General features: G+C 47.8%; 1 protein-coding gene across 1 annotated transcript in view; it reads right to left on the reverse strand.

Moving 5' to 3' along the window:
* LOC134929556 (ATP-dependent translocase ABCB1-like) overlaps positions 1-27,395 on the reverse strand; it is a 270,024-nt gene that overhangs the window by 216,083 nt on the left and 26,546 nt on the right. Inside the window, exon 3 of the mRNA XM_063925150.1 lies at positions 20,940-21,131. Coding sequence (XP_063781220.1) covers positions 20,940-21,131 — 192 coding nt within the window. The remainder of the gene's footprint in view (positions 1-20,939; positions 21,132-27,395) is intronic.

A 27,395-nucleotide genomic window follows, 5' to 3' on the forward strand; every position in this document is an offset into this window, starting at 1 on the left:
CCCCACTACACCCAAAATATGTGCCTCCATGAAGGATGAGCAGCCAGGTAGATGGGTGCTGGGCATGTCTTAAGGCAATGCCTCTGAACGCCTCTCCAGGCTGCAGGGCACCATTGCAGGCATCCCACAAGCTGGAAAAGTGTATCACTGAGGCAGGGGCAGTGACACGTTGCCCACTCTGTCTTGTGCCCTGCTTGGCTGCACACCTTTCTCTATGGCCAAGTTGGATCAAGCATTTGACACAGAAGGTTTGTGTTTAGTAGCAATCACCTCTTTCTCTTACGTCCTAGAGGATGCTGGGGTCCACATTAGTACCATGGGGCATACTTACCTACATTTTAATTCTCTCCGGGAGAAGCCCGGAGAGGAGACGCAGCTGGTGTCTTCGGGGGGCGGGGCCGGACTGTGACATCACTAAGCCCCGCCCCCGCATCGGGAAATGCCGTGATTCGCGGGTCTGCGGGAAGGGGGCGGGGCTAAAATGATGCGATTTGCGTCATTTTAACCCCTTCTCCACCCGACGGACCCGCGAATGTGGGAGGTGATCTCTAGGGTGCGAGCAGGATGCGGGAGACCTGCCCACTCTTCCGGGGGTGCGGTGGGCTACCCCAAAAAACGGGAGCCTCCCGCAGCTTCCTGGAGAGTAGGTAAGTATGCCATGCGGTATAGACGGGTCCACCAGGAACCATTGGCACTTTAAGAGTTTGAGATTGTGGGCTGGCTCCTCCCTCTATGCCCCTCCTACCAGACTCAGTTTAGAAATTGTGCTCGGAGGAGCCGGTCACAGCTAGGAGAGCTCTCCTGAGTTTCCCTGGTAAAAAAGTTTTTTTAGAATTTCTTATTTTACAGTGAGGCTGCTGGCAACAGCCTCCCTGCAGCGAGGGACTGAGGGGTTGAAGCAGTGTCCGCCCTACGGGGTCTGACTCACTGACTCCGCTGACTGGACACTGAGCTCCAGTGGGGTCTAATCGTTCTCCACCACAGGGGTCCGCTCGCCCCAGCAGCATGCCGCCACCTCCTTGCAGAGCAGAAGAATCGGTGGCGAGTGAGACACCGACCCCCCTAGCAAGCAGGTGGTCGGTGTGAAGATGGCGGCATCAGGGTAGGAACGCAGTATTAACTGCGCTCTGGGGATGGCTCAGCGGTACATGGTGCGGTGCTATGAGGGGCGCCCTGAGCCAGCGCGACATCCTACACTGGTCCTGAAGCCTGTTGGGGTCCCCGGATCTAAGCCAGCACTAAACCCTCAGGCCAGTATAATCAGTGGACGAGCGGGAAGACAGCGGCATTTTGGGGGCGGAGCTTCTCCTCAGACCGCACCCAGCAGCATTCAGTGCCATTTTCCTGCCTGCACAGCGCTGACAAGGAGAATCAGGTCCCTCCACAGCAACTCCAGCTATCTGTAAACGGTACCAGGGGGTTGTAGAAGGGGGGGGGGGGGGGCTGCAATACGACTGTGTATCCTATTAAAGTACACAGTCAGCGCTGATAAGGGGTCTCCCTTTGGTAAAAAAGTGCTGTGTGTCCAATCTCTGTGTCTCTCTTGCCATTCTTGGGGGAGGGGGAACTCTGTCTTCCCTCCCCTGTGTGTGGAGTGTTTGGTGGTCTCCTTTAGCTATGTCCAGGGACACTGTGTCATATGCTGCAGAGGATTTGTCCTCCCAGGATGATCCCATTCCATGTAATCAGGATAGCACTGGTTTAGCACAGATACCAGCAAAGGAGCATGAGTGGTTTTCCTCTATCAAATCTTGGATTACTCAGATTTGTGACAGGGTTGATCTGCAACCCAGGTATTACAGAACTCTATGGCAGTATGGCCTGTTTCTGGTACATCGGGATGCTCCGCTATATATCCCCACAAACGTGCGCTTTACATTTCACACAGGATGACATGGATACCGATTCTGACACCACAGACGGTGATGGGGATGTGTTGCGGGGGGGGGGGGGGGGGGGGTCTGCATCTCTTGCAAAGGGGGTGCAATTGATGATAGAGGCTATCAGGGATGTGTTACATATTAATGATACCACATCTGAGCAGGTTGAGGAGGCTTTTTTCACTGAAAATAAAAAAGCCTCGCTAACCTTCCCTGCATCAAAGGATTTGAATGCTATATTTGAAAACGCATGGGAAAACCCAGAGAAAATATTCCAGATCCCTAAAAGGGTCCAGGTGGCATTTCTTTTCCCTGAAGAGGATAGGAAAAAATGGGATTGTTGACGCATCTGTGTCCAGACTCTCAAAGAAGGTGGTTTTACCTGTTCCAGTATCTACCGCCTTAAAGGAGCCGGCTGATCGAAAAATTGATAACACACTTAAGTACACTGCTTCAGGGGCCATATTACGTCCCACTATTACTAGTGCATGGATTGCAAAGGCAATAGTAAAGTGGTCGGCTTTAATTTATTAGAGGATTTGGATACGATGGATAAGGGTGATGTTGAATTATTTTTATGCAACATTCACGATTCAGTAGGTTTTATGGTAGAATCCATGAAAGACCTGGGTTCCATGGCTGCGTGAATCTCTTCCATGTCTGTTTCAGCTTGTTGGGGACTGTGGCTGTGCCATTGATCGGCCGACGCGGAATCCAGAAAGAGTGTGGAGTCCCTACCCTACACAGGTCAGGCTCTATTTGGGGAATCTTTAGACACGTGAATATCCACGGCTACAGCGGGTAAGTCTCTGTTTCTTCCCTCAGCTGCACCTGCTCCGAAGAAATCCTTCTCTTCATCAGCAACACAGTCCTTTCAGCCTAACAAGCCTAGAAAGGCCAGACCGTCCAATACCTTCTTTAGGGGAGGTCGAGTTAAGTCCAAGAAACCTGCCGCTGAGGGTTCCCAGAAACAAAAGCCTGCTTCAGGTACGCCAAAGTCCTCCACATGACGGTGGACCGTGTGGCCTGGAGGTGAGGCCAGTGGGAGCGAGACTCAGACAATTCAGTCACATCTGGGTATTGTCCGGCCTGGATCCCTGGGTGATAGTTATTGTATCCCAGGGATACAGGCTGGAATTTCAAAGTCTCCCTCCTCATCATTTTTTCAAACCAGGTTTGCCAGCTTTGCTGGCAGACAGTACTGTACTACAAGACGCTGTACTGAAGTTGGTGGAGCCACAGGTCATTGTGCCAACTCCTCCTCATTCGCAAACCACAGGTTACTATTCGAACCTTTTCGTGGTACCGAAACCGGATGGTTCGGTCAGGCCCATTCTGAACCTAAAAACATTGAACCCCTTTCTAAAGGAGTTCAAGTTCAAGATGGAGTCTCTCAGTGCGGTGATATCAGGTCTGGAAGAGGGGGAATTCCTGGTATCCCTGGATATCAAGGATGCGTACCTCCACATTCCGATCTGGCTGCCGCATCAGGCTTATCTCCGTTTCGCATTACTGACTGTCATTTCCAGTTCCAGGCCCTGCCATTCAGCCTCTCCACAGCGCCGAGGGTGTTTACCAAGGTGATGGCAGAAATTATGATTCTCCTCCGCAAACAAGGAGTGAACGTCATTCCATATCTGGACGATTTGCTGATAAAGGCATCGTCCAAGGAGAAGCTGCTGCAGTCCATTGTTCTCACAACCCGCCTCCTCAAAATCCACGGTTGGATTCTGAACCTTCCAAAGTCACATTTGCAACCAACCCAGAGGTTGTCCTTTCTGGGAATGATCCTAGACACAGAAGTGCAGAGGTTGTTTCTTCCGCAGGAAAAGGCGTGGGTGATACATGCTATGGTCCGGGATGTCCTGAAGCCAGCCCGGGTGTCGGTTCATCAATGCATTCGCCTGTTGGGAAAGATGGTGGCCTCTTATGAGGCTCTCCAGTACGGGAGGTTCCATGCTCAGGCCTTCCAACTGGATCTCCTGGAAAAGTGGTCAGGATCTCATCTCCACATGCACCAGAGAATACGTCTGTCGCCGAAGACCAGGATTTCACTCCTCTGGTGTCTGCAATTGCCTCACCTTCTGGAGGGCCGCAGGTACGGGATTCTGGAATGGGTCCTTCTAACCACGGAAGTGAGCCTTCGGGCTGGGGAGCAGTCACTCAAGGAGTAACATTCCAAGGAAGGTGGTCAAGTCTGGAAGCCGGCCTGCCCATCAACATCCTGGAACTAAGAGCAGTGTACAACGGTCTTCTTCAGGCGGCTTCAATCGGGCCATTCAAGTGCAGTCGGACAATGTAACAACAGTAGCCTACATAAACCGACAAGGCGGAACGAAGAGCAGAGCTGCACTGTCGGAGGTGACAAGAATCATCCTTTGGGCAAATAGACACGCATTGGCGCTCTCAGCAATCTTCATTCCGGGAACTGGGAAGCAGATTTCCTCAGCAGACACGATTTCCATCCAGGGGAGTGGGATCTCCATCCGGAGGTGTTCAAGGAAATAACAGAGATCCTCATTGGACCAGACTGGCCAAGGCGGGCTTGGTACGCGGACCTTCTGAATCTCTTGCAGGATGAGCCGAGGCCTCTTCCTCTTCGGGAGGACCTGCTGCAGCAGGGGCCATTCGCCTATCAAGACTTACCGCGGCTACGCTTGACGGCATGGAGGTTGAGTGCCTGATACTTGCTCTAAAGGGCATTCTGAAGAAGGTCATTCCTGCCCTGATACAGGCTAGGAAAGGGTAACGTCTAAACAATACCATCGTATTTGGAAGAATTATATCTCTTGGTGTGAATCCAAGACGTTTCCTACGGTGGAGTTTCAACTCTGAAGATTTCTCCTATTCCTGCAAGCAGGTGTGGATATGGGCCTGAGGTTGGGATCTGTGAAGGTCCAGATTTCGGCCCTATCCATTTTCTTCCAGAAACAATTGGCTGCCCTTCCTGAGGTTCAGACGTTTGTGAATGTAGTTCTGCACATCCAACCTCCCTTTGGCACCTTGGGACCTTAACGTGGTGTTGCAGTTTCTTCAGTCGGATTGGTTTGAGCCTCTACAGGAAGTTGAGGTCAAATTTCTTTTTTTTTTGTATAATCTGTTTTTATTGAAACAAATACAGACTTATAACAGTTTGTAAACATATCTGAGTAACAATCAATGGCAAAATAAAGTGACGACTTGAGCATACACAGATTGATAGTCGCGTGTTCAATATAGTTATAGTCTATATCAGGGGTGGCCAGACTTTTGGAGTCGGCGACCTACTTTGAAAGCTGAAAAGCTTTTGTGATCTACCTAGGTGTAATAATAGCGCGCGCCGCAGGCGCGCGTCCAAAAAGGGGCATGGCATACCCAAAAGTGGGCGTGGTATAACGTAAAAAGTGGGCGTGGTATAACAAAAAAAGGGAGTGTAATGACTGTCTCGCACGAAATAACACATTGGCCCCCACAGGTAAAAACCTCAAACACATATGCCCCCACAGTGCCAGATACACATATGCCCCCACAGTGCCAGATATGTCCCCACAGTGCCAGATATGCCCCCACAGTGCCAGATACAGATATAACCCCACAGTGCCAGATATAACCTCACAGTGCCAGATACAGATATGCCCCACAGTGCCATTTGCCCACAGTGCTAGATTTGCCCCCACAGTGTCAGATACAGATATGCCCCCACAGTGCCATGTGACCACAGTCCCAGATATGCCCCCACAGTGCCAGATACAGATATAACCCCACAGTGCCAGATATAACCCCACAGTGCCAGATATAACCCCACAGTGCCAGATATAACCCCACAGTGCCAGATACAGATATGCCCCCACAGTGCCAGATATAACCCCACATTGCCAGATATAACCCCACAGTGCCAGATACAGATATGCCCCCACAGTGCCATTTGCCCACAGTGCTAGATTTGCCCCCACAGTGCCAGATACAGATATGCCCCCACAGTGCCATGTGACCACAGTCCCAGATATGCCACCACAGTGCCAGATACAGATATGGTCATTCTCTGCATCCATTAGTGCTGAGCCTTCCCCTCCAATACAATGTACCTTAACTGCCTGGTCTGCTGGCTGGCTGGATCGCTGGCTGGCTCCCCACTGGGCTGGCACTGTCAGTGTGCCTGTTCCCGCCTGAGCTGACTGGATCAAACAAGATCCAACAGGCGCAGAGGCTCCTCAGTTCACGTTCCCAATGATGCATAGCGCGGGTGCGCGGCTGACGTCACAACGTCACCCGCGCACACGCGCAATGCATCATTGGGAACGGGACTCAGAGAGGTGGCATCTGGAATGCAGAAATTGGTCACGATCTACCGGCGGGAGCTCCGCGAGCTACCGGTAGATCGCGATCGACCTTTTGGCCACCTCTGGTCTATATTAACATTTTGAATTAAAAAAAAAAACATAATAAAGCATAGGTATATAACAAGAAAAAGAAAAAGAAAACAACAGAAGAGTGAGGTGACTGAACCGAGTATGTTGAGAAAAGGAGAATAAGATATGTGCAATGAATTAAAAGTTAAGCATATTGGTCCAAGACCCCATGCAAATTGAACCAGAGAGCGGCTCCCGTCATCCGCTTCATTTCGCAGAGGAAATGTAAGTCTTATACGACTCGGATGTCTTGTATTCTATCCAAGGCCACCACATAGCAATAAATTCCGACCGCTTGTCACCAGCGCTCAATAATACATCTTCCATGTTCATATAATAGTCTAGTCTACCTTGTGGGAGGACTAACAGATTTCCACATTGTGGGGATTACTGCCCGTGCGGCATTGCCAAGGTGTCGTAATAAAGATGACTTGTAAGTAGAGATTGGGGTAGTGAAATGATTTAGTAACCAAAAGGCCGGGTCAGATGGGACGGAAGTATGTAAAATATCACCGGAAGTTGAAATTACATCATCCCAGTAACTTTTAATAAGGGGGCAGGTCCACCAGATGTGTAGTAGAGAGCCTAGGTCCCTATGGCATCTCCAGCAGGTAGGTGAGATGGATGGGGAAATGATGTGTAAGACAGTGGGGTGTCTGTACCATCTCATCAGGATCTTATATTGCGTTTCTCTAACCTGGATTCAGATGGGGCTCTTATGGGTTTTAAGAAAGATAGAGTCCCATTCCCTGTCTGAGAGTGAGATGTTCAAATCCCTCTCCCATTTTTGAATGAAAAGGGGAGGGGTCGGGGAGTCAGACGTACATAGGAGCTTGTACAGAGTGGACACAGTATGTATGGGATTCATAGGGGCCACACACATTTTTTCAAATGCGGTCAGCTCCCTCGACGCCTCACGGTACACATTATCTGTGTATAGAAAGTGTCGGACCTGCAGGAATTTCCAGAAATCTGTCTGTGGAATCTCCCATTTCTCACGTATCTCCGAGAACTGTTTAACCCCAGATGGGTGGACCAACTGCCCCACTCTAAAGAGTCCCTCTAGCGCCCAGTTTTGATAATACCCCAGTGAGAGGCCAGGTGGGAAGGTCGGATTGCACAGAAAGGAGGTGAGGGGGCCGAAAACAGAAGAGATGCACGATCTTCGTCGTGTCCCCTACCAAAAAGAAAGTGTAGGAGAAATAGTCGGGTGAGGGTGTAGTAGTTTGGGCAAGGTCGGGAGCCAAGGGAAGATTTCTGGGAACAGTTGTAAGCATAGACCTTCTAAGACCACCCATTGTTTAATCTCCCGGCTCCCGGTCCAGTCCAAGACTCTGTTCAAGAGGATTGCTTGATAGTAAGTTTTAATATCTGGTAACAGAAATCCACCCCTCTGGGGTGGTCGAGTCAGGATGGATCTATTAATTCTAGGTCTCTTACGACGCCAAATAAATTGCTGAATCAAAGATCTCACAGTCCGGAACCAGGAGTCGGGGATCTGAATTGGTAAGGTCTGAAGGAGGTAGAGCAGTTTGGGTAACGTGTTCATCTTTACAACGTTGATTCTACCTAGCCAAGAGAGATTATGGTATTGCCATCTGCAATAATCATTTCTAATGGCCTGGAGAATAGGGTGGAAATTCAAGGACAATAGACGCGAGGGGTCGCTAGACAGCTGAACTCCCAGGTATGTGATGTGGGAGTCCCTCCATTGAAAGGGAAATGTGGCTTTCAAGCCAGTTAAGACCGAATGGGGGGTTGGGATATGAAGGGCATAGGATTTAGATGTGTTGATTTTAAAACCTGATAGTGAGCTGAAGATGTCCAACTCACTCATCAGGTTAGGGAGTGAGAGCGTGGGGTTCGTGACCGTCGTCAGCAGATCGTCTGCAAATAGAGCAAGTTTATAATCTATGTCACCTACTTGCAGCCCCTTAATCCTGTCATTTGCTCTAATAGCCCTGGCCAGGGCTTCAATACAAAGAACAAAAATCAGGGGGGACAAGGGGCAGCCCTGTCTCGTTCCGTTACTGATAGGAAAGTTGTCAGAGAGGGTCCCGTTAACCCGTACTTTAGCAGATGGTTGTGTATATAGAGATAGTATTCTATGGAGCACTCGTGGGCCCAAACCAATATGCTCCAGCACCGCTCTCATGAAATCCCAATTTACCCTGTCGAAAGCCTTTTCGGCATCTGTAGACAACAATACAGTGGATGTCTTGCTGCTAGAGGCCAAATGGATGAGATTTAGGAGTTTAGTCGTATTATCTTTGGCTTCACGGCCGGGGACGAAGCCCACTTGGTTGTTATGGACGAGCGACGGGAGAAATTTATTCAATCTAAGAGCCATTAACTTCGCAAAGAATTTGAGATCTAGATTAAGCAGGGAAATTGGCCTGTAACTGGAGCATACTGAGGGGTCCTTTCCTTGTTTAGGGATCACCGTGAGTGGGCCTCAAGTGATTGTCTGGAGAAGTGGGTTTCGGCGGATATGGAGTTAAAAGCCTGCAGTATTTTGGGAGCGAGAACCTCTTTAAATATCTTATAATAGGTGGCTGTGAAGCCATCTGGGCCCGGACTTTTGCGTAGGGGAGCGGTAGAGATAACATGTTCCACCTCAGTCAAAGTGAAAGGTGCTTCTAAGGATTCCCGGTCAGACATTGACAGTCTAGGGAATGCCACATCAGCTAAGTATTTCCTGGCTCTTAACATATTGGAGAGGGGGTCGTGGGCCTGGGAAGGGTCACCTAGGTTATATACAGTATTATAATAATTTTTAAAGCATGCTGCTATCTCCGGAGATTTAAAGCATATGGAACCCGTATTATTTTTCATTGAGGGAATGAAGGAGGCCAATCTCTGGGATCTAAGTGCCTGGGCCAGCAGCCAACCTGGCTTATTCCCCCACTTATAATATTTGCTATTACATTTACGCAAGGAGGCTTGAGTTTTGTTATTAAGGGCTGATCGGAGTTGTGCCCGGGCCGCAGACAGCTCCACCAAATCCGATGGGGTCAGGGAGGATTTGTGGCGGGACTCTAGGGAATGAATTTTATGTAATAGTGTGGTGAATAAGGCCTGACTGTTGTTCTTCACAAATGAGCCTAATTGGATCAGTTTACCCCTTATAACACATTTGTGGGCCTCCCAAATCGTAATTTCAGATAGTTCTCCTGTATCATTAATGTCAAAGTAATCGGACAATGCCTTATCCAGTTCCAATTTGCAATATGCATCATATAAGAGGGATTCATTAAGGTGCCAGGTCCAAGGACCCGGGGTTCGAGAGGGGGCTGATAGGGACAAGGATACCGGGGCATGGTCCGACCACGTGATGGAGCCAATAGAGGCATCTACGATTAGGGGGAGGTGTCTATGGCTTAAGAACAAATAGTCTAGGCGTGAGTAAACCTGATGTGGGTGCGAGAAAAAAGAGAAATCTCTGTCAGTGGGATGTGTGACCCGCCAAGAGTCAGCCAATTGAAATTCGTGGAAGACCTTCCTAACCTGTCTATGTTTGTGTTCAGAGAATTTAGGGGTTGGTGGGGAGGTGTCGATGGAGGGGTCCATGGACCAGTTTAGGTCGCCTCCCAGAACTACGATCCCCTGCATAAGGGCCTCGAGTCGGGGAAGGTGGGATCGAAAAAAGGGTATTTGGCCTTGATTTGGAGCGTAGAGGGCTATGAGGGTGTATGCCTGGGAAAATATATTGCATTGGACTACTAGTAATCTCCCTGGAACTAGTTTATGGACAGAGACATTAGACACTTGGAGGGCTTTAGAAAAAATTATAGCGACCCCCTTAGATTTACTTTCAGGATTGTTGGAATAGAAAGCAAGGGGAAATCTTTGATTTACTAAGGAAGGCCCACGAGCAGAGATCTTAAAATGTGTCTCCTGAATCAGAGCCACATCTACTCTGTCAGATCGTAGTGTCCGAAGTAAATGGGATCTTTTCTCGGGAGTGTTAAGCCCCTTTGCATTAATCGAGGTGAATTTAAGTATACCTGGAAGAGACATCACATCGTATCATAACACAAAGAAGTATAGTACTCGGACAGGTCACCAAAGAAACTAAAAAAACGGTAAGGAGAAGAAGAGTAAAGAAAAGAGCAAGTTACAGAAAATAGAAACATCGTAAATATAGAAACATCCGCAATGGGGAAGCAGGTAGGTATATTAACCAGCATCCCCATGAGGCACAACGGCCGTATGCGGGACTGGGGTAAGGGAGTCACCCCTACAGGCACTATTTTTAGCATAAACATCGTAAGAGAATAATATTAGCTAAGTAAGGTTTATAATAACCAATAATTTTAACCGGTGGGAACAATTAACTGACTTCTGGTAAAGTCACATCTCTGAATTCCAGGACTGAAGATGAGACCTGGAGGGGGGGGGGGGGGGGAGACACACAGTAAAACGAGGCTGAATTGGCACTAGGCCGCGTATAAGGTGTCTCACCCGATACATCACAGTCAGGATATTCAGTCCTCCTGAAGAAAACAAAAGAGATCAATTGGCAGAGTAGTGAGAAGCGGTTTCTTCAGGTAGGGGAGGAATCTTGGCGAGCGGGAAGTGGTTTTGAAGGCTTCTTTTGAGAACTGCCGACCACTTGCCATGGTCCTCCATTTCCCGCAGGCTGTGGTGGGTGTAGATCCGGGAGGATGAAGTCCCAGTCCGGGACCTTCAAGGGTGGGAGACCGAGACCGGAGCAGAAGGTGGGGAGGTCAGATGGGGTATGGAGAGAGTGTATCTTGCCTGAAGATGATACCTGTAGGCTGAAAGGAAAACCCCATCTGTATTTCAGCTGTCGTTTGCGGAGTTCTTCCGTAAGGGGGCGAAGAATCTTCCTTTGTTGCAGGGTGTGCCAGGAGAGATCTTGAAAGATGGAGATAGGATCGCCATTGTATTCCAAGTCATTTATATGACATGCTTTATTCATAATTTCTTCCTTCTGGGAATAATAATGCAGGCGACATATGACGTCTCAGGGTCGATCGGAAAAAGCCCCCTTGGCTTGAGAGCGCGGTGGGCTCTATCAAATGTTATGACGGTAGCTGGGTCTTTGCCCAGAATTGTATTGAAGATTGTCGTCAAGGCATCCACTATGCCTGTCTGGGGTACCTCTTCTGGAATACCTCTCACCCGGATATTGTTCCTCGTACCTCTTTTATCCAAATCCAATACACGGGTCCGTAGTGATCTGATCTCATCTGACTGGGTTTTGATAACATCTGTTAAGGACCCCAGAAAGTTATCAGTAGAGTCTCGATGCTCTTCCAGCGTGTTCACCCTATCAGAAAGCTGCGAGATATCTTGTTTGATTGATGCCAGCTCTCTTCTCATGGTATCTTGGATATCCTGCTTAGTTGGGAATGTTTTCATAAATTGCAGGATATCTTGAAGAGCGGTATCGCTGTGAGTATGTGAGGTAGGCTGTTCCATCAGTAACGGAGAGGCAGAGGAAGCAGAATGGCAGGAAGACAGGCTGGAGGGGGAGAGGTTTCCGGATAGCCTTGCAGGAGTAGGTTGTAAGAACGGTCTCATTCCCGGTTGGGTCGCGGTCTCTTTAGGTTGTGCAGTATTACATTTCTTTCTCTAACGTCCTAGTGGATGCTGGGGACTCCGTCAGGACCATGGGGAATAGCGGGCTCCGCAGGAGACAGGGCACATCTAAAAAAGCTTTTAGGTCACATGGTGCGCACTGGCTCCTCCCCCTATGACCCTCCTCCAAGCCTCAGTTAGGTTTTTGTGCCCGTCCGAGAGGGTGCAATCTAGGTGGCTCTCTTAAAGAGCTGTTTAGAAAAGTTTTTTTTTAGGTTTCAATCTCAGTGATTCCTGCTGGCAACAGGATCACTGCATCGAGGGACTTAGGGGAGAGATTTCCAACTCACCTGCGTGCAGGATGGATTGGAGTCTTAGGCTACTGGACACTTAGCTCCAGAGGGAGTCGGAACACAGGTCAGCCTGGGGTTCGTCCCGGAGCCGCGCCGCCGATCCCCCTTACAGACGCTGAAGAGACGGCAGAACGGAGGTCCGGAAAACAGGCGGCAGAAGACTCCACAGTCTTCATGAAGGTAGCGCACAGCACTGCAGCTGTGCGCCATTGTTGTCACACGGCTCACTGACTCAGTCACGGAGGGTGCAGGGCGCTGCTGGGGGCGCCCTGGGCAGCAATATAATTACCTTTAGTGGCAAAAGAAATACATCACATATACCCATTAAGGCTATATGTATGTATTTTGACCCAGGCCAGTTTCTTAAAAACCGGGAGAAAAATCCCGCCGAAAAAGGGGCGGAGCTTATTCTCCTCAGCACTCAGCGCCATTTTCCTGCTCAGCTCCGCTGGTGAGGAAGGCTCCCAGGACTCTCCCCTGCACTGCACTACAGAAACAGGGTAACAAAGAGAAGGGGGGCATAAATTGGCGATATTTATATATTAAGAGCGCATATATAGTAAACAACACCTTCTAGGGTTGTTTTTATACATTTATAGCGCTTTTGGTGTGTGCTGGCAAACTCTCCCTCTGTCTCCCCAAAGGGCTAAGGGGTCCTGTCTTCGATTAGAGCATTCCCTGTGTGGCTGCTGTGTGTCGGTACGTGTGTGTCGACATGTATGAGGACGATGTTGGTGTGGAGGCAGAGCAATTGCCGATGATGGTAATGTCACCCCCCTAGGGAGTCGACACCGGAATGGATGGCTTTAGTTATGGAATTACGTGAGAATGTCAGCACACTGCAAAAGTCAGTTGACGAAATAAGACGCCCGGCAAACCAGTTAGTACCGGTTCAGGCGTCTCAGACACCGTCAGGGGCTGTAAAACGTCCTTTACCTCAGTCAGTCGACACGGGTACCGACACAGATGAATCTAGTGTCGACGGTGAAGAAACAAACGTATTTTCCAATAGGGCCACACGTTATATGATCACGGCAATGAAGGAGGCGTTACAGATCTCTGATACTGCTGGTACCTCAAAAAGGGGTATTATGTGGGGGGTGAAAAAACTACCTGTATTTTTCCCAGAATCAGAGGAATTGAATGATGTGTGTGATGAAGCGTGGGTTACCCCCGATAGAAAAATGCTAATTTCAAAGAAGTTGTTGGCATTATACCCTTTCCCACCAGAGGTTAGGGCGCGCTGGGAAACACCCCCTAAGGTGGATAAGGCGCTCACACGTTTATCAAAGCAAGTGGCGTTGCCGTCTCCTGATACGGCCGCCCTCAAGGATCCAGCAGATAGGAGGCTGGAAACTACACTGAAGAGTATATACACACATACGGGTGTTATACTGCGACCGGCAATAGCCTCAGCCTGGATGTGCAGTGCTGGGGTAGTGTGGTTGGATTCTCTGACTGAAAATATTGAGACCCTGGATAGGGACAGTATTTTATTGACTCTAGAGCAATTAAAGGATGCTTTTCTTTATATGCGAGATGCTCAGAGGGATGTTTGTACTCTAGCATCAAGAGTAAGCGCGATGTCCATATCTGCTAGAAGAAGTTTATGGACGCGACAGTGGTCAGGTGATGCGGATTCCAAGAGGCATATGGAAGTATTGCCATATAAAGGAGAGGAATTGTTTGGGGTCGGTCTTTCGGACCTGGTGACCACGGCAACTGCCGGCAAATCCACCTTTTTACCTCAGACCCCTTCACAACAGAAAAAGAAACCGTCTTTTCAGCCGCAGTCCTTTCGCTCCTATAAAAAGCGACCAAAAGGACAGTCTTATCTGCCGAGAGGCAGAGGAAAGGGTAAGAAAGGGCAGCACGCAGCCCCTGCCCAGGAACAGAAGCCCGCCCCGGCTTCTACAAAGCCATCAGCATGACGCTGGGGCTTTACAAGCGGACCCAGGAACGGTGGGGGGTCGACTCAAGATTTTCAGCAATCAATGGGCTCACTCACAAGTGGACCCGTGGGTCCTGCAGATAATATCTCAGGGTTACATGCTGGAGTTCGAAAGGTTTCCCCCTCGCCGGTTCCTAAAGTCTGCTTTACCAACGTCTCCCTCAGAAAGGACGTCGGTTTTGGAAGCCATTCACAAGCTGTATTCTCAGCAGGTGATAGTCAAGGTACCCCTCCTACAACAGGGAAAGGGGTAGTATTCCACACTATTTGTGGTACCGAAGCCGGACGGTTCGGTAAGACCTATTCTAAATCTGAAATCCTTGAACCTGTACATACAGAAATTCAAGTTCAAGATGGAGTCACTCAGAGCAGTGATAGCGAATCTGGAAGAAGGGGACTTCATGGTGTCCCTGGACATAAAGGATGCTTATCTGCATGTCCCAATTTACCCCTCACACCAAGGGTATCTCAGGTTCGTGATACAAGACTGTCATTATCAGTTTCAAACGATGCCGTTTGGTTTGTCCACGGCCCCTCGGGTCTTTACCAAGGTAATGACCGAAATGATGGTTCTTCTACGAAGAAAAGGCGTATTAATTATCCCTTACTTGGACGATCTCCTGATAAGGGCAAAGTCCAGAGAACAGCTGGAAGTCGGTGTAGCACTAACCCAGGTAGTGCTTCAGCAACACGGGTGGATTCTGAATCTTCCAAAATCTCAATTGACCCCGACAACTCGTCTGCTGTTCCTGGGAATGATTCTGGACACGGTTCAGAAAAAGGTGTTTTTCCCGGAGGAGAAAGCAAGGGAGTTATCCGAACTTGTCAGGAACCTCCTAAAACCAGGAACGGTGTCAGTACATCAATGCACAAGAGTCCTGGGAAAGATGGTGGCTTCGTACGAAGCGATTCCATTCGGCAGATTCCATGCACGGACATTTCAGTGGGATCTGCTGGACAAATGGTCCGGATCGCATCTGCACATGCATCAGCGGATAGCACTGTCACCAAGAACAAGGTTGTCTCTCCTGTGGTGGCTGCAGACTGCCCATCTGTTAGTGGGCCGCAGATTCGGCATACAGGACTGGGTCCTGGTGACTACGGATGCCAGCCTACGAGGTTGGGGAGCAGTCACAAAGGGAAGAAACTTCCAGGGCGTGTGGTCAAACCTGGAGACGTCTCTTCACATAAATATACTGGAGCTAAGAGCGATCTACAATGCTCTAAGTCTGGCAAAACCGCTGCTTCAGGGTCAGCCGGTGTTGATCCAGTCCGACAACATCACGGCAGTCGCCCACGTAAACCGACAAGGCGGCACGAGAAGCAGGAGTGCAACGGCAGAAGCGGCAAGGATTCTGCGCTGGGCGGAGAATCATGTCATAGCACTGTCAGCAGTGTTCATCCCGGGAGTGGACAACTGGGAAGCAGATTTCCTCAGCAGACACGACCTTCACCCGGGAGAGTGGGGACTTCATCCAGAAGTTTTCCACATGATTGTGAACCGTTGGGAAAAACCAAAGGTAGACATGATGGCGTCTCGCCTCAACAAAAAATTGGACAGGTATTGCGCCAGGTCAAGAGACCCTCAGGCAATAGCTGTGGACGCTCTGGTAACACCGTGGGTGTACCAATCAGTGTATGTGTTCCCTCCTCTGCCTCTCATACCAAAGGTACTGAGAATTATACGGAAAAGAGGAGTAAGAACGATACTGGTGGCTCCGGACTGGCCAAGGAGAACTTGGTATCCGGAACTTCAAGAGATGCTCACGGAGGATCCGTAGCCTCTACCTCTAAGAAGGGATCTGCTTCAGCAGGGACCTTGTATGTTCCAAGACTTACCGCGTCTGCGTTTGACGGCATGGCGGTTGAACGCCGGATTCTAAAAGAAAAGGGCATTCCAGAGGAAGTTATTCCTACCTTGATTAAGGCTAGGAAGGAAGTGACTGTACAACATTATCACCGCATTTGGCGAAAATATGTTGCGTGGTGTGAGGCCAAGAAGGCTCCAACGGAAGAATTTCAATTGGGTCGATTCTTACATTTCCTGCAAGCAGGATTGTCTATGGGCCTAAAATTGGGGTCTATTAAAGTTCAAATTTCGGCCTTATCAATTTTCTTCCAGAAGGAATTGGCGTCAGTGCCTGAAGTACAAACTTTTGTCAAAGGTGTACTACATATACAACCCCCAATAGTGCCTCCAGTGGCACCGTGGGATTTGAACGTGGTTCTAAATTTTCTCAAATCTCATTGGTTTGAGCCGTTAAAATCGGTAGAATTAAAATACCTTACATGGAAGGTAACCATGCTGTTGGCCCTGGCTTCTGCCAGGAGAGTTTCAGAGTTGGCAGCTTTGTCATACAAGAGCCCATATCTGATATTCCATTCGGACAGGGCAGAATTGAGGACACGTCCTCAATTTCTCCCTAAGGTGGTTTCGGCATTTCACTTAAACCAGCCTATTGTGGTGCCTGCGGCTACTAGCGACTTGGAGGACTCCAAGTTACTGGACGTTGTCAGAGCATTAAAAATATATATTTCAAGGACAGCTGGAGTCAGAAAAACTGACTCGTTGTTTACATTGTATGCACCCAACAAGATGGGTGCTCCTGCGTCTAAACAGACGATTGCACGTTGGATCTGTAGCACAATCCAACTTGCACATTCTGTGGCAGGCGTGCCACAGCCTAAATCTGTAAAGGCCCACTCCACAAGGAAGGTGGGCTCATCTTGGGCGGCTGCCCGAGGGGTCTCGGCATTACAACTTTGCCGAGCAGCTACGTGGTCAGGGGAGAACACGTTTGTAAAATTTTACAAATTTGATACTCTGGCTACAGAGGACCTGGAGTTTTCTCATTCGGTGCTGCAGAGTCATCCGCACTCTCCCGCCCGTTTGGGAGCTTTGGTATAATCCCCATGGTCCTGACGGAGTCCCCAGCATCCACTAGGACGTTAGAGAAAATAAGAATTTACTTACCGATAATTCTATTTCTCATAGTCCGTAGTGGATGCTGGGCGCCCATCCCAAGTGCGGATTGTCTGCAATGCTTGTACATAGTTATTGTTACAAAATTGGGTTATTACTGTTGTTGTGAGCCATCTTTTCAGAGGCTACTTCGTTTTGTTATCATACTGTTAACTGGGTTCAGATCACAAGTTGTACGGTGTGATTGGTGTGGCTGGTATGAGTCTTACCCGGGATTCAAGATCCTTCCTTATTGTGTACGCTCGTCCGGGCACAGTACCTAACTGAGGCTTGGAGGAGGGTCATAGGGGGAGGAGCCAGTGCGCACCATGTGACCTAAAAGCTTTTTTAGATGTGCCCTGTCTCCTGCGGAGCCCGCTATTCCCCATGGTCCTGACGGAGTCCCCAGCATCCACTACGGACAATGAGAAATAGAATTATCGGTAAGTAAATTCTTATTTTTTCCCGGATCTGACCATGCTTAGAAGTGAGTAGATGAATACGTGATTGCAAAAGGTATCATAAGCATAAACTTGGCGTTGCTTGATACGCTGTGAAGTGCCTATAGCATGGTGACTCCCAGTGGAATGGCACTAACACGCCATTAATCGGTGACCGCTAGTAGGATAACAGGCACATAGTGGGCATCGGATCCCGCCTCTTCGGTAATGTGGAGGTAGATATGAGGCGCCCGCATCACCGGCTCCCAGAGAGCGACCCACCTCTTTTGCAAATTCTATCAGGCAAGTGTGAGGGGACTTGAGTAACACATATATAACTATGTATATGGGTAGGTCACTAGGGGGAGCTCCAGCTCAAGATATAGACCTCAAAGGGCACTGCCACTGGAAAATAGGAATTAGGAATTAGGCCCACTGATCCAAGGAAGTGTAATATCAGAACTGTAGAATAATAAAGCGCTCCCTAAGGGGCTCAACAGATACAGTGGGACATGATGAAGTAAATGGTGCAGGTATCCAAGGGGTGTATTCACACCAGAGGGCTGTATGCAGTATGGATGTTTAATAAATACCCCCAGATATTGATTGGTAAAATATGCCAGTTATTAGGCCTGCCACAGGTGGAGAGGGGCCCTATGTATGAAGCAGGCTTCTAAGGGTGCGTGCTCGGGGCCCGCCGTGTCCTCGTTCCGGTCCCGGAACTCGCGGCCGGGCCTCCTCAAAACTCCAGTCCCCGGTCTTCAGGTGCGGGGAGCGGAGGCCTTGGCAGTTGGGCCTGTGCTGGGAGCAGTTGCGGCTGAGCGTCAGCGGGTGGGAAAGGCGCCGCGGGTGCTGCAGGGCCGCCGGACGGCGAGGGACTAGCATGCTAATCAAAACCTACCAGCCGTCGCCTCCGTCCGGTCCGCGGGCTTTCAGGGCCTCTGTCTCCGTCGCCGCGTCTCGGGAGTGAAGGTCCGAGGGGTCACCGTCTCCACGGCCCGCTACTTCTTCCTCCTCACGCCGCTGCCTCCTGGCATGGGCAGGTGCAGGCTCCGTCTCCGGTCTCCCAGGCAGGCGCGTAACACTCGGCCGAGTGTCGAGTCCGGGGGGGGATCTCCACTCCAGTCCCCGGCTTCACAGGGAGGGGTAGGCCGCAACCCGCAAAGACCCTTAAAAGGGTCCCCCGGCTCCGCAGTCGCTACCCCTCAAGCAGGTGAAAGTTAAAGTAGAGCCACAGGGCACTATGGGGTCGGTGAGAGACCCGATCAATATATATTTGAGGCTGAATGTGTAGAGGGTTAGCAGGAGCTCCTGGAAAACCCTTCCATTCAGTTTGCTGGCCAGACCACGCCCCTGGTCAAATTTCTTACATGTAAGGCTGTCACTTTATTGGCCTTAGCTTCTGCTAGACGTGTGTCCGAATTGGGGGCTTTATACTGTAAAAGCCCTTACTTGATCTTCCACGAAGATAGAGCTGAGCTCCAGACATGTCAGCAGTTTCTTCCTAAAGTTGTGTCGGCATTTCATATCAACCTATTGTGGTGCCAGTGGCTACTGACACCTCAATTACATCGAAGTCCTTGGATGTTGTGAGGGCTCTGAATATATATGTGAAGAGAACTTCTCGTCACAGAAAATCGGACTCTCTGTTTGTCCTATATGATCCCAAGAAAATTGGCTGTCCTGCTTCTAAGCAGACGATCACTCGCTGGATTCGGTTCACTATCCAGCACGCTTATTCTACGGCAGGATTGCCGTGTCCAAGATCTGTTAAGGCCCACTCTACATGTAAGGTGGGGTCTTCCTGGGCAGCTGCACGGGGTGTCTCGGCATTGTAACTTTGCCGAGCTGCAACTTGGTCTGGGTCAAACACGTTTGCAAAGTTTTACAAGTTCGATACTTGGCCTCCGCGCTCTCCCTCCCATTCTGGGAGCTTTAGTACATCCCCATGATACTAATGTGGACCCCAGCATCCTCTAGGATGTAAGAGAAAATAGGATTTTGGTTACATACCGGTAAATCCTTTTCTTGTAGTCCTGAGAAAATGCTGGGCACCCGCCCAGCGCTTTGTTTTCCTGCACCCGTTTATGGTTCAGTACAGCTTGGTTTAGTTATGTACTGTATTGTTACTTGGTAAGTAATGTTTCAGCTGTTGCTGACGTTTTCAAGCTAGTTAGCTTGATGTGCCTTGTATGTGTGAGCTGGTGTGAATCTCGCCACTATCTGTGTTAAATCCTTCTCTCAAAGATGTCCGTCTCCTCGGGCACAGTTTCTAGACTGAGTCTGGTAGGGGGGCATAGAGGGAGGAGCCAGCCCACACTCTCAAACTCTTAAAGTGCCAATGGCTCCTGGTGGACCCGTCTATAGCCCATGGTACTAATGTTGACCCCAGCATCCTCTACAGACTACGAGAAAAGGATTTACCGGTAGGTAACCAAAATCCTATTTTCATTGCATACACATAGATTACACATGTTCTGTGGCTGCCTGCATTCATTCTGCACCTTACCTGGATTTATTTATCCACTGATCTTGTGTAATTCACGTTTCAGTGATGAAGTGATGAAGTGGCCACCCTGGCAGTAGAGGCTGAGAGGCAACTTTGTCATAATATGACTCAATATGAAATAACAGGGCATCCCTTCTGTCACCAAAGATAAATGGAGCTCTTAGTGTATCTAGGCTTGGCAGTGGCGGTAATCTAACACTGTTTAATTAACTGTTTTAGGCACTCTCTGCACTGATTCTTTCCTATTTTTAAGTAGAGGCTGTGGTGTTAGTGATGGCATGGCAATTACTATACCAAAAGGAAAACCATAAAGTGGAAGATGTAGCAGACACTGCATATAAGATGTGGCAGACACTGCATATAAGATGTGGCAGAGACTGCATATAAGATGTGGCAGAGACTGTATATAAGATGTGCCAGAGACTGCATATAAGATGTGGCAGAGACTGCATATAAGATGTGGCAGAGACTGCATATAAGATGTGGCAGTGACTGTATATAAGATGTGGCAGAGACTGTATATAAGATGTGGCAGAGACTGCATATAAGATGTGGCAGAGACTGCATATAAGATGTGGCAGAGACTGCATATAAGATGTGGCAGAGACTGCATATAAGATGTAGCAGAGACTGTATATAAGATGTGGCAGAGACTGCATATAAGATGTGTCAGAGGCTGCATATAAGATGTGGCAGAGACTGCATATAAGATGTGGCAGAGACTGCATATAAGATGTGCCAGAGACTGCATATAAGATGTGCCAGAGACTGCATATAAGATGTGGCAGAGACTGTATATAAGATGTGGCAGAGACTGCATATAAGATGTGGCAGAGACTGCATATAAGCGGGTGCGGACATTGTTGAGCAGAGAAACCCCAAATGAGTTTGTAAAATATGTGCACTCACTCCGTCAGCCTCGTATTCAATTCTCCTGAATCATTGACATCAAACCAACTAATTTCCTGCCTCAGCACCGCATGGAAAAAATTCTGCCTGATCTTCTTAATCTGCCGGCCAGCGGCCAGAGTCCACAGTGATATCTGAACGTAGGCACAAAGCAATGAGACACATCCCAGGCCAGTGTAGTAATAGGAAAACCTGAGGAAAGAGAATAACATTGCAGTTTTATAGTGGCTCTCAGGAACACATATAAGTTCTCTATGCACTCTCAATACTGTAAGAAATCCTATGTCTCCTTTGTAGTTGCGAAGGGCAGCTCTCCTCTGTTCTTGAGAACTACCGTGTCATATTAAATGTAATGACACAATATTATATATGGCACCACTCATCTCCATAAACAGAACCCTGGACCTCTAGGCATGCCCTGAACATTTCCTGCTTAGACTACTGTAACCTCCTCCTCTTTCTTACCTCTCTCCACTTCAGTCTAAGTTTTAGTGCTGATGCGCCCCATATTTTCCTCTTCTGGCATAGACCGAATCGGGAAGCGGTCACTATACCGCTAGTCAGGATCCCGGACGTCACAATACTCACGTCGGAATCCCAACTAGCAGGGACATACCTACGCTGGAATCCCGGCGCTACTGACTTTCCTCCCTTTATGGGTGTCCACGACACCCATAGAGGGAGAATAAATCCTGTGGCAAACGCAGCGAGCCACTGTGCCCAGAGAGTGGCAAGTGCAGCGAGCCCGCAAGGGGCTTACTAGTGCTCGCCGCGCTGCCGACATACCCGTGGTTGGGATTCCGCTGTCAGTATACTGATGGCTGGGATTCCTACCATTACATATTGATCCCACAGCATCTGCCTACCCAGAGGCGTCACTAGGGTTGGTGTCACCCGGTGTGGTAACTCATGGTGCCTCCGCCCCGCCCCCAAGGACCATACTGTGCGTGCTCACAACGTAAGATGCAATCCAATTTATGCGAATGCCTCTGCCTGATTTGACAAGCAGAGGAGTTCACGGGGCGACGACGCGGCGTTGTGGGGTTATCAACTCGGCATTGCGGGGGAATGCCATCATAGATGGAGATGGGTTCGGGGCGGCCATGACGTTACACGCGGACGCTGCGATTGGAAACATGGCGGCGTGTTACCCTAAATCCCAGATGAAATCACATTTGTATTGCGATAGCATCACTGGCCGGCATTAGCATGCTGGGAGGCTTTGCCCTGTGCTGGGCGTCCCCAAGAATGCAAGAGATAGCAGTTGCAGTTTTGTTATTTTAGCAAAACTGCAACTGAAGATTAATAAGGCACCTAGGCCAGTATACAATTACACGTGGAGTGACATCGGGAGAGAAAAACTCTGATACTTCTTTGATATTTTTTGGGGCTATCCAATTAGGTCACCTGAAGTCTAAAAAGTTCAGTGGACCTGTGTGTTTTCAACAGCCCTGTTTTTGGACAAAAACTGGGCTGTTTTCAGGGATTTTTCTTTGCCTGCCTGTCAAAGTCAGAAAAATATCACTATACACACTGCCATATTTGCACCTCATACATGTCCGCGCTGCGCATGTGTGCGCTCTCCTGTGCGTGCGCATACCCGCTGTTACATGCACCCGCAGGCGCACTGTATGCGCATTTACGGTAGAGTTTGTGTGTGCCCAGCGTGCGACTCAATCGTTACATAATTTAACCATATAATGTATTTTATAAGTTAATATTCCCCTGAGTCCAGCAGGTATCAGTGGGTCTCAAATGGCTCTTTGACCTTAGAGATTCCCCAAACAATAGTTTGCATGTTGGGAGGGCTTCACATCTTCATATGCATAGTTAAGCACAGGAATAGTAATTGAAGATTAATTGTATTCCAAATCAGTATCTTTCCCGCAGACGGAGTACAATAGCCTTTAATTACACTGAGCTTTGAGACTCAATGAGGAGGGCCAACACCTGTGTTTACGAATGGGTTAGGGTTTGTCTCCAGAAGAATGATTGCTGAGATGTCATTGTCTCAACTGAAAGTGGACATCATGAATATCGAACAAAACCCAGAGACAGGGTTTTGTTTTGTATTCGCCAAACAATAGCTCTCCAGAAGACAGGAATGTGTTAGTCATCACCCAACATTTTGCATAACCAAGGCCACTGATACAAGACAGCCCACATACTGTGAAAGACACACTTCCTGTGGTTGACACACCCCCACAGCTGGAATGCAGGTATGATATTATCCACTGGAAATCACAGGGCTCACTCACCCACACAGCTACCTGGCACCCAGCAGCATGGCGGCTATATCCCCAGGACTGACCTCCAAGCTAAAGGCTAAGTATTGAATTCACATGGCTAGATAAGGAAATATAGACAGATTGCTTTAAGGTCAATGGTGCTGGTTTAAATAGGATATTGTAACTTGTTTGTGTGATAGATCTGGGAATCTGTGATGGTAGCTGGGACATTAGACAACCTGTAGCATAGCATTTGTGGTATTTGTTTGCCTATGGTGATTTAAAATAGATTGTGCTGGTATGTTATAATATATCTTGTTAATCATGAATACCACCATGCAGTTACTTTTGAATATGTGCGTGTAGCAATGGCAGGCTGATACTTGTGGGTACCTCGTGGTCTGGTCTTGTGATAGCTCGTATGCTCTGGTTATTGAGATACTGTGTTTGCTTGAAATTGTGAAAGGTGATTTAGATGGTTTGGAATTGTAAAATCAGAACATATGCATTGTTTTGAGGCTTGGACATTTTGGAATAAAATGGAGTCTTGTGTCTTCTGCTATGTGATTGTGGTGTAGCAGAGAGTGCCATGTGTTTGGACCTGCAAATCTAAAATGGCTGCTAGCATCCCCCTTTCAACCATGTGTTGCAGTCCTTGGAATCATGGGAGGTTTCCCAAAATGGAGTCTAGCTTCTGTCCCATGCGGTATTGTAGGGTTGTGTATATAGGGACAGCCAGTATGGGTAAGGTCAAGTATTTTCTCCACAAAGATTCTCAGCATTGACTAACTGCGCAGCGATTGTTCCTCACATGTGTAAGCTTCTCTGCAAACATATTGTCTTTATTGTTATTGTGAGCCATCTCTCTCTCTCTCTCTTCTCTTCTTTCTCTCTCATTTTCCCTTAAACATAATTGTATTGTATTTCCTGTGTAGTTATCTGGTTAGTTAGTCTGTGTTATATTGTAGTGTGTGACTTGTACTGTATTACTCTTTTTGCAAGTAATAACATTCTTACTAAAGGCGTTAGAACCTTAGACCGGTATTTGATTGGTTATTATAAATGCATAAAGGTTTCTCAGAGCGTCATAGTCGCACATACAGCTTTTACGCTAACAAGGTTACACTGCATTACATCTACACATTGTCACTGCACAAATGTTTACAGTATAAGTACATTCCTTAAGGTATAGTTAAGGGAGTACCCTTGCGGTACTTTTTGCGCCAATGGCGTACTGTGTTCTTTAACCTTTAACGTGTTTTTAATAGGACAAATATTATAGACATTGTCAATTGGCGGCTCGTCGGTCCTTCACATATCTATACTAGGTAATTCCAGCAGACATTATCCATCAGCAAAGGGCGGGAGATCATATTCCTCGTAGTGCTGTCTGGATAAGCGTCTGTTTCGCTTAGTAAAGGGTGCTGAAGGAATCCGGAACTGGAAGGTAAGAACAGTACGTTATTGTCTTTGTAAATCTAGTTTTTATTTCTATTTGGTGCCAACTACACACGCAGATTGGATGGTTTGTCTGTTTAAATAGGTTTAAAATTATTTTTAATCGCTCTGCATAGCATGATAACTTTAGGAGTTTGAATGATGACTTTCTTTGTGACAAGAAGCAGCATGGTCTGTCCACCATTTTGTGTGACCCTCATGGAGGTGAAAGGGGGAGGAGCAGCGGCCATTTTGGGAAGGTCACATTTTTATTTTTTTCCTAAGCGGCTGATTTTCAGTTGACTCAGGAAATAATCAGACATCCATTGTCAAAAAGAAATCATCATTTAATGAGGTTTTTTTATGCATTTATAAATTTGCATTTTATGCATTGACTATATCATAGTCAATCATAAGTAATAGTGATTGGTACTTATATGTAATATCTATATGCGTGTGCTTACATCAATATATGTTATTAGATTAATTTAGAATTGCATGTTCATTTGTGTAATCTTCACATCTCACTTTCCTGGTTGCCATTTTTTGATAAACGTGCTCAGAGAGATTTGTCGCTATTTCATAGTTAAAGTGTAAAAGTAATACATTAAGGGATAAAGTGTAAAGCGCACACGCAGCTCTACCTAAAGGTACAAGGAGAGATTGGTGTGGTGCTCGGTAGACGATCGAGGATCATCTACATTGATAAACGTGTTAGTTGTGTTACGGTGGATAAAAGACTGGTGTACACGTGTCTCTAAGAAAGGGTGAGACTCGCGTACGCAAAGGCCGACGCACGCAGCGTAAATTACGCAACGGAGCGTCTGGTTACGCCCACGTAACTCAAGTCACACGATAGTGTTATTTTAACAGGCGAAAAGGTGGCAACGCGATAAATAGTGCAAATCTATTTTTAGTGTCCGAAATTTAGACTAACAGATCCTTCTCCTAATTTACAACACATCTGGTTTAAAGAGAAATTTCTGCGCAGAAATAGAAATAGAAACAAAAGTGTACATGTGGTGAATGAGTGTTTTACATATAAATTTATACAATTTTGAGGTTGAACCACAAGAAAAGTATCGAGTTCTCGTGAAGGTACATACGTGTAAGTGACGTACATGGTGGCTTGGGAGGCATCCCTTGTTAAACATAAAATTTGAGCATTAGAGTATAGCAGACCAGGAGGTCATACTGTAGCACAGACCAGGAGGTCCAGAACAGACCAGGAGGTCCAGGTACAGCAGACAAGGAAGTCCGCTATAGAGACAAGTAGCACAACACCAAGAAGGGTTGGTGCGAGACCCATATAGGCCATAAAGCTCTGGCTGAAGGAATTCGCAGCCGTAATTTTCGATTCCGTTGGTCGCTCCGTACATAAGATTAGTTGCTTATGTGCTGAACGATTGTACCGCACGTAATTGTGTACATTAGTTAGTAATCTGACCTAGTACCATTAGAGTAAAGGGGTCACAAACGCTATTTGTACATTCTGACGTGATTTGTGTAATTTTTTTTATTTTAAGGGAAGTTCGCTGGTCACTCAGGAACTATCCAACAACCGATACTTGCTGGGGAACGCGCCCCAGTAAATAAAGGTTCACAGGGGCCCTAGGTTGGGTACCACAGCTCTGGATACAGTGATTGCAGTACTGGCCAACGTGGGCGAGGAGTGAGTGGAGTACTCGGTAAACTTCGCCGCCAGCCTGCCCAGGACATCTTGGTTTTTTGTAAGGGTTCGCTACAGAAAAGCAACACCTACGAGTTATGGGGGCCAGTTGTTCAGGTAGGGGGCGATCAACCTCGGTTCGGGTTGATTTAGTAGACCGACCAATTGGGTCGGCAAGGTACGTGATGTGTGAAAAATACGGTTCACACACAGAGGTTTTATGTGATGAACGGGAGAGAATGACTGTACATGACGGGGAGAAGTTCCCAAAAATAGACAGCTTTAGCCCAGAAGTGTTACAAAATCTAAGGAGGAGGATAGGTCTCATTAAATCAGCAAAGAGACGAATCAAACATTTTGATTATTTACAGTTATGGCAACAGGAAAGTGAATTGCAAAGAGAGTTAACTGACATATCTGACCCTCATCTTGGGAAGAGAGACATGGCAATGGAGAGGATTATGGTTGCAGAGAAATAGCACAATGTTGTACGATAAAAATGCACTTAGTAACTGTATTAAGAATGAAAGTAACAAATGTAATAATGTTTATGAAAAGGAAAGTGTAAAAATCACAAATGTTAACCTGTGCAAGTCGCACCCCATGTTAAACTTCCCTCAGGATTGCCAGCAAGAAAGTGAGCCCAGCACGATATCGGCACCTCTTCCAGCAGCCATCACACAAGACATCCAGGTGGACGCGACCAAATCGGTAAAGGCAATAATCAAACCCCCTAACGGAGGGTCAGGTGAGGTCGTGTCCACAGGTACGTACAATGTTTCATATCACGCACAAACAAATGTACCCCATATTGTAAGACCAAAACAAGGTGATGTAATTGAATTTAGTCCTGTCAGGGTGATCACAGTCCCCAATGGGAAGACTAACGATCAGGGAACCATTCCCGTCAAGGACAGTGCAATGCGCTGTCCCTGATCCCGGACAGAATTGAGATCAATCATGTCTGATTTCCCAGATCCTAGGAAAGATCTAAGTGTATGATCAAAGATTCACAGAAGGTATATCAACTCCCTAGACAACGACATAATCAGGGTATCCAAGGAATCAGGGAGGTACAGGGAAAGCGGTTGATGGTGATGAGCATCCAAGCGTTTGAGGAGG

Source organism: Pseudophryne corroboree, chromosome 5, assembly GCF_028390025.1.
Source record: "Pseudophryne corroboree isolate aPseCor3 chromosome 5, aPseCor3.hap2, whole genome shotgun sequence".
In the NCBI taxonomy this organism is placed as follows: domain Eukaryota; kingdom Metazoa; phylum Chordata; class Amphibia; order Anura; family Myobatrachidae; genus Pseudophryne; species Pseudophryne corroboree.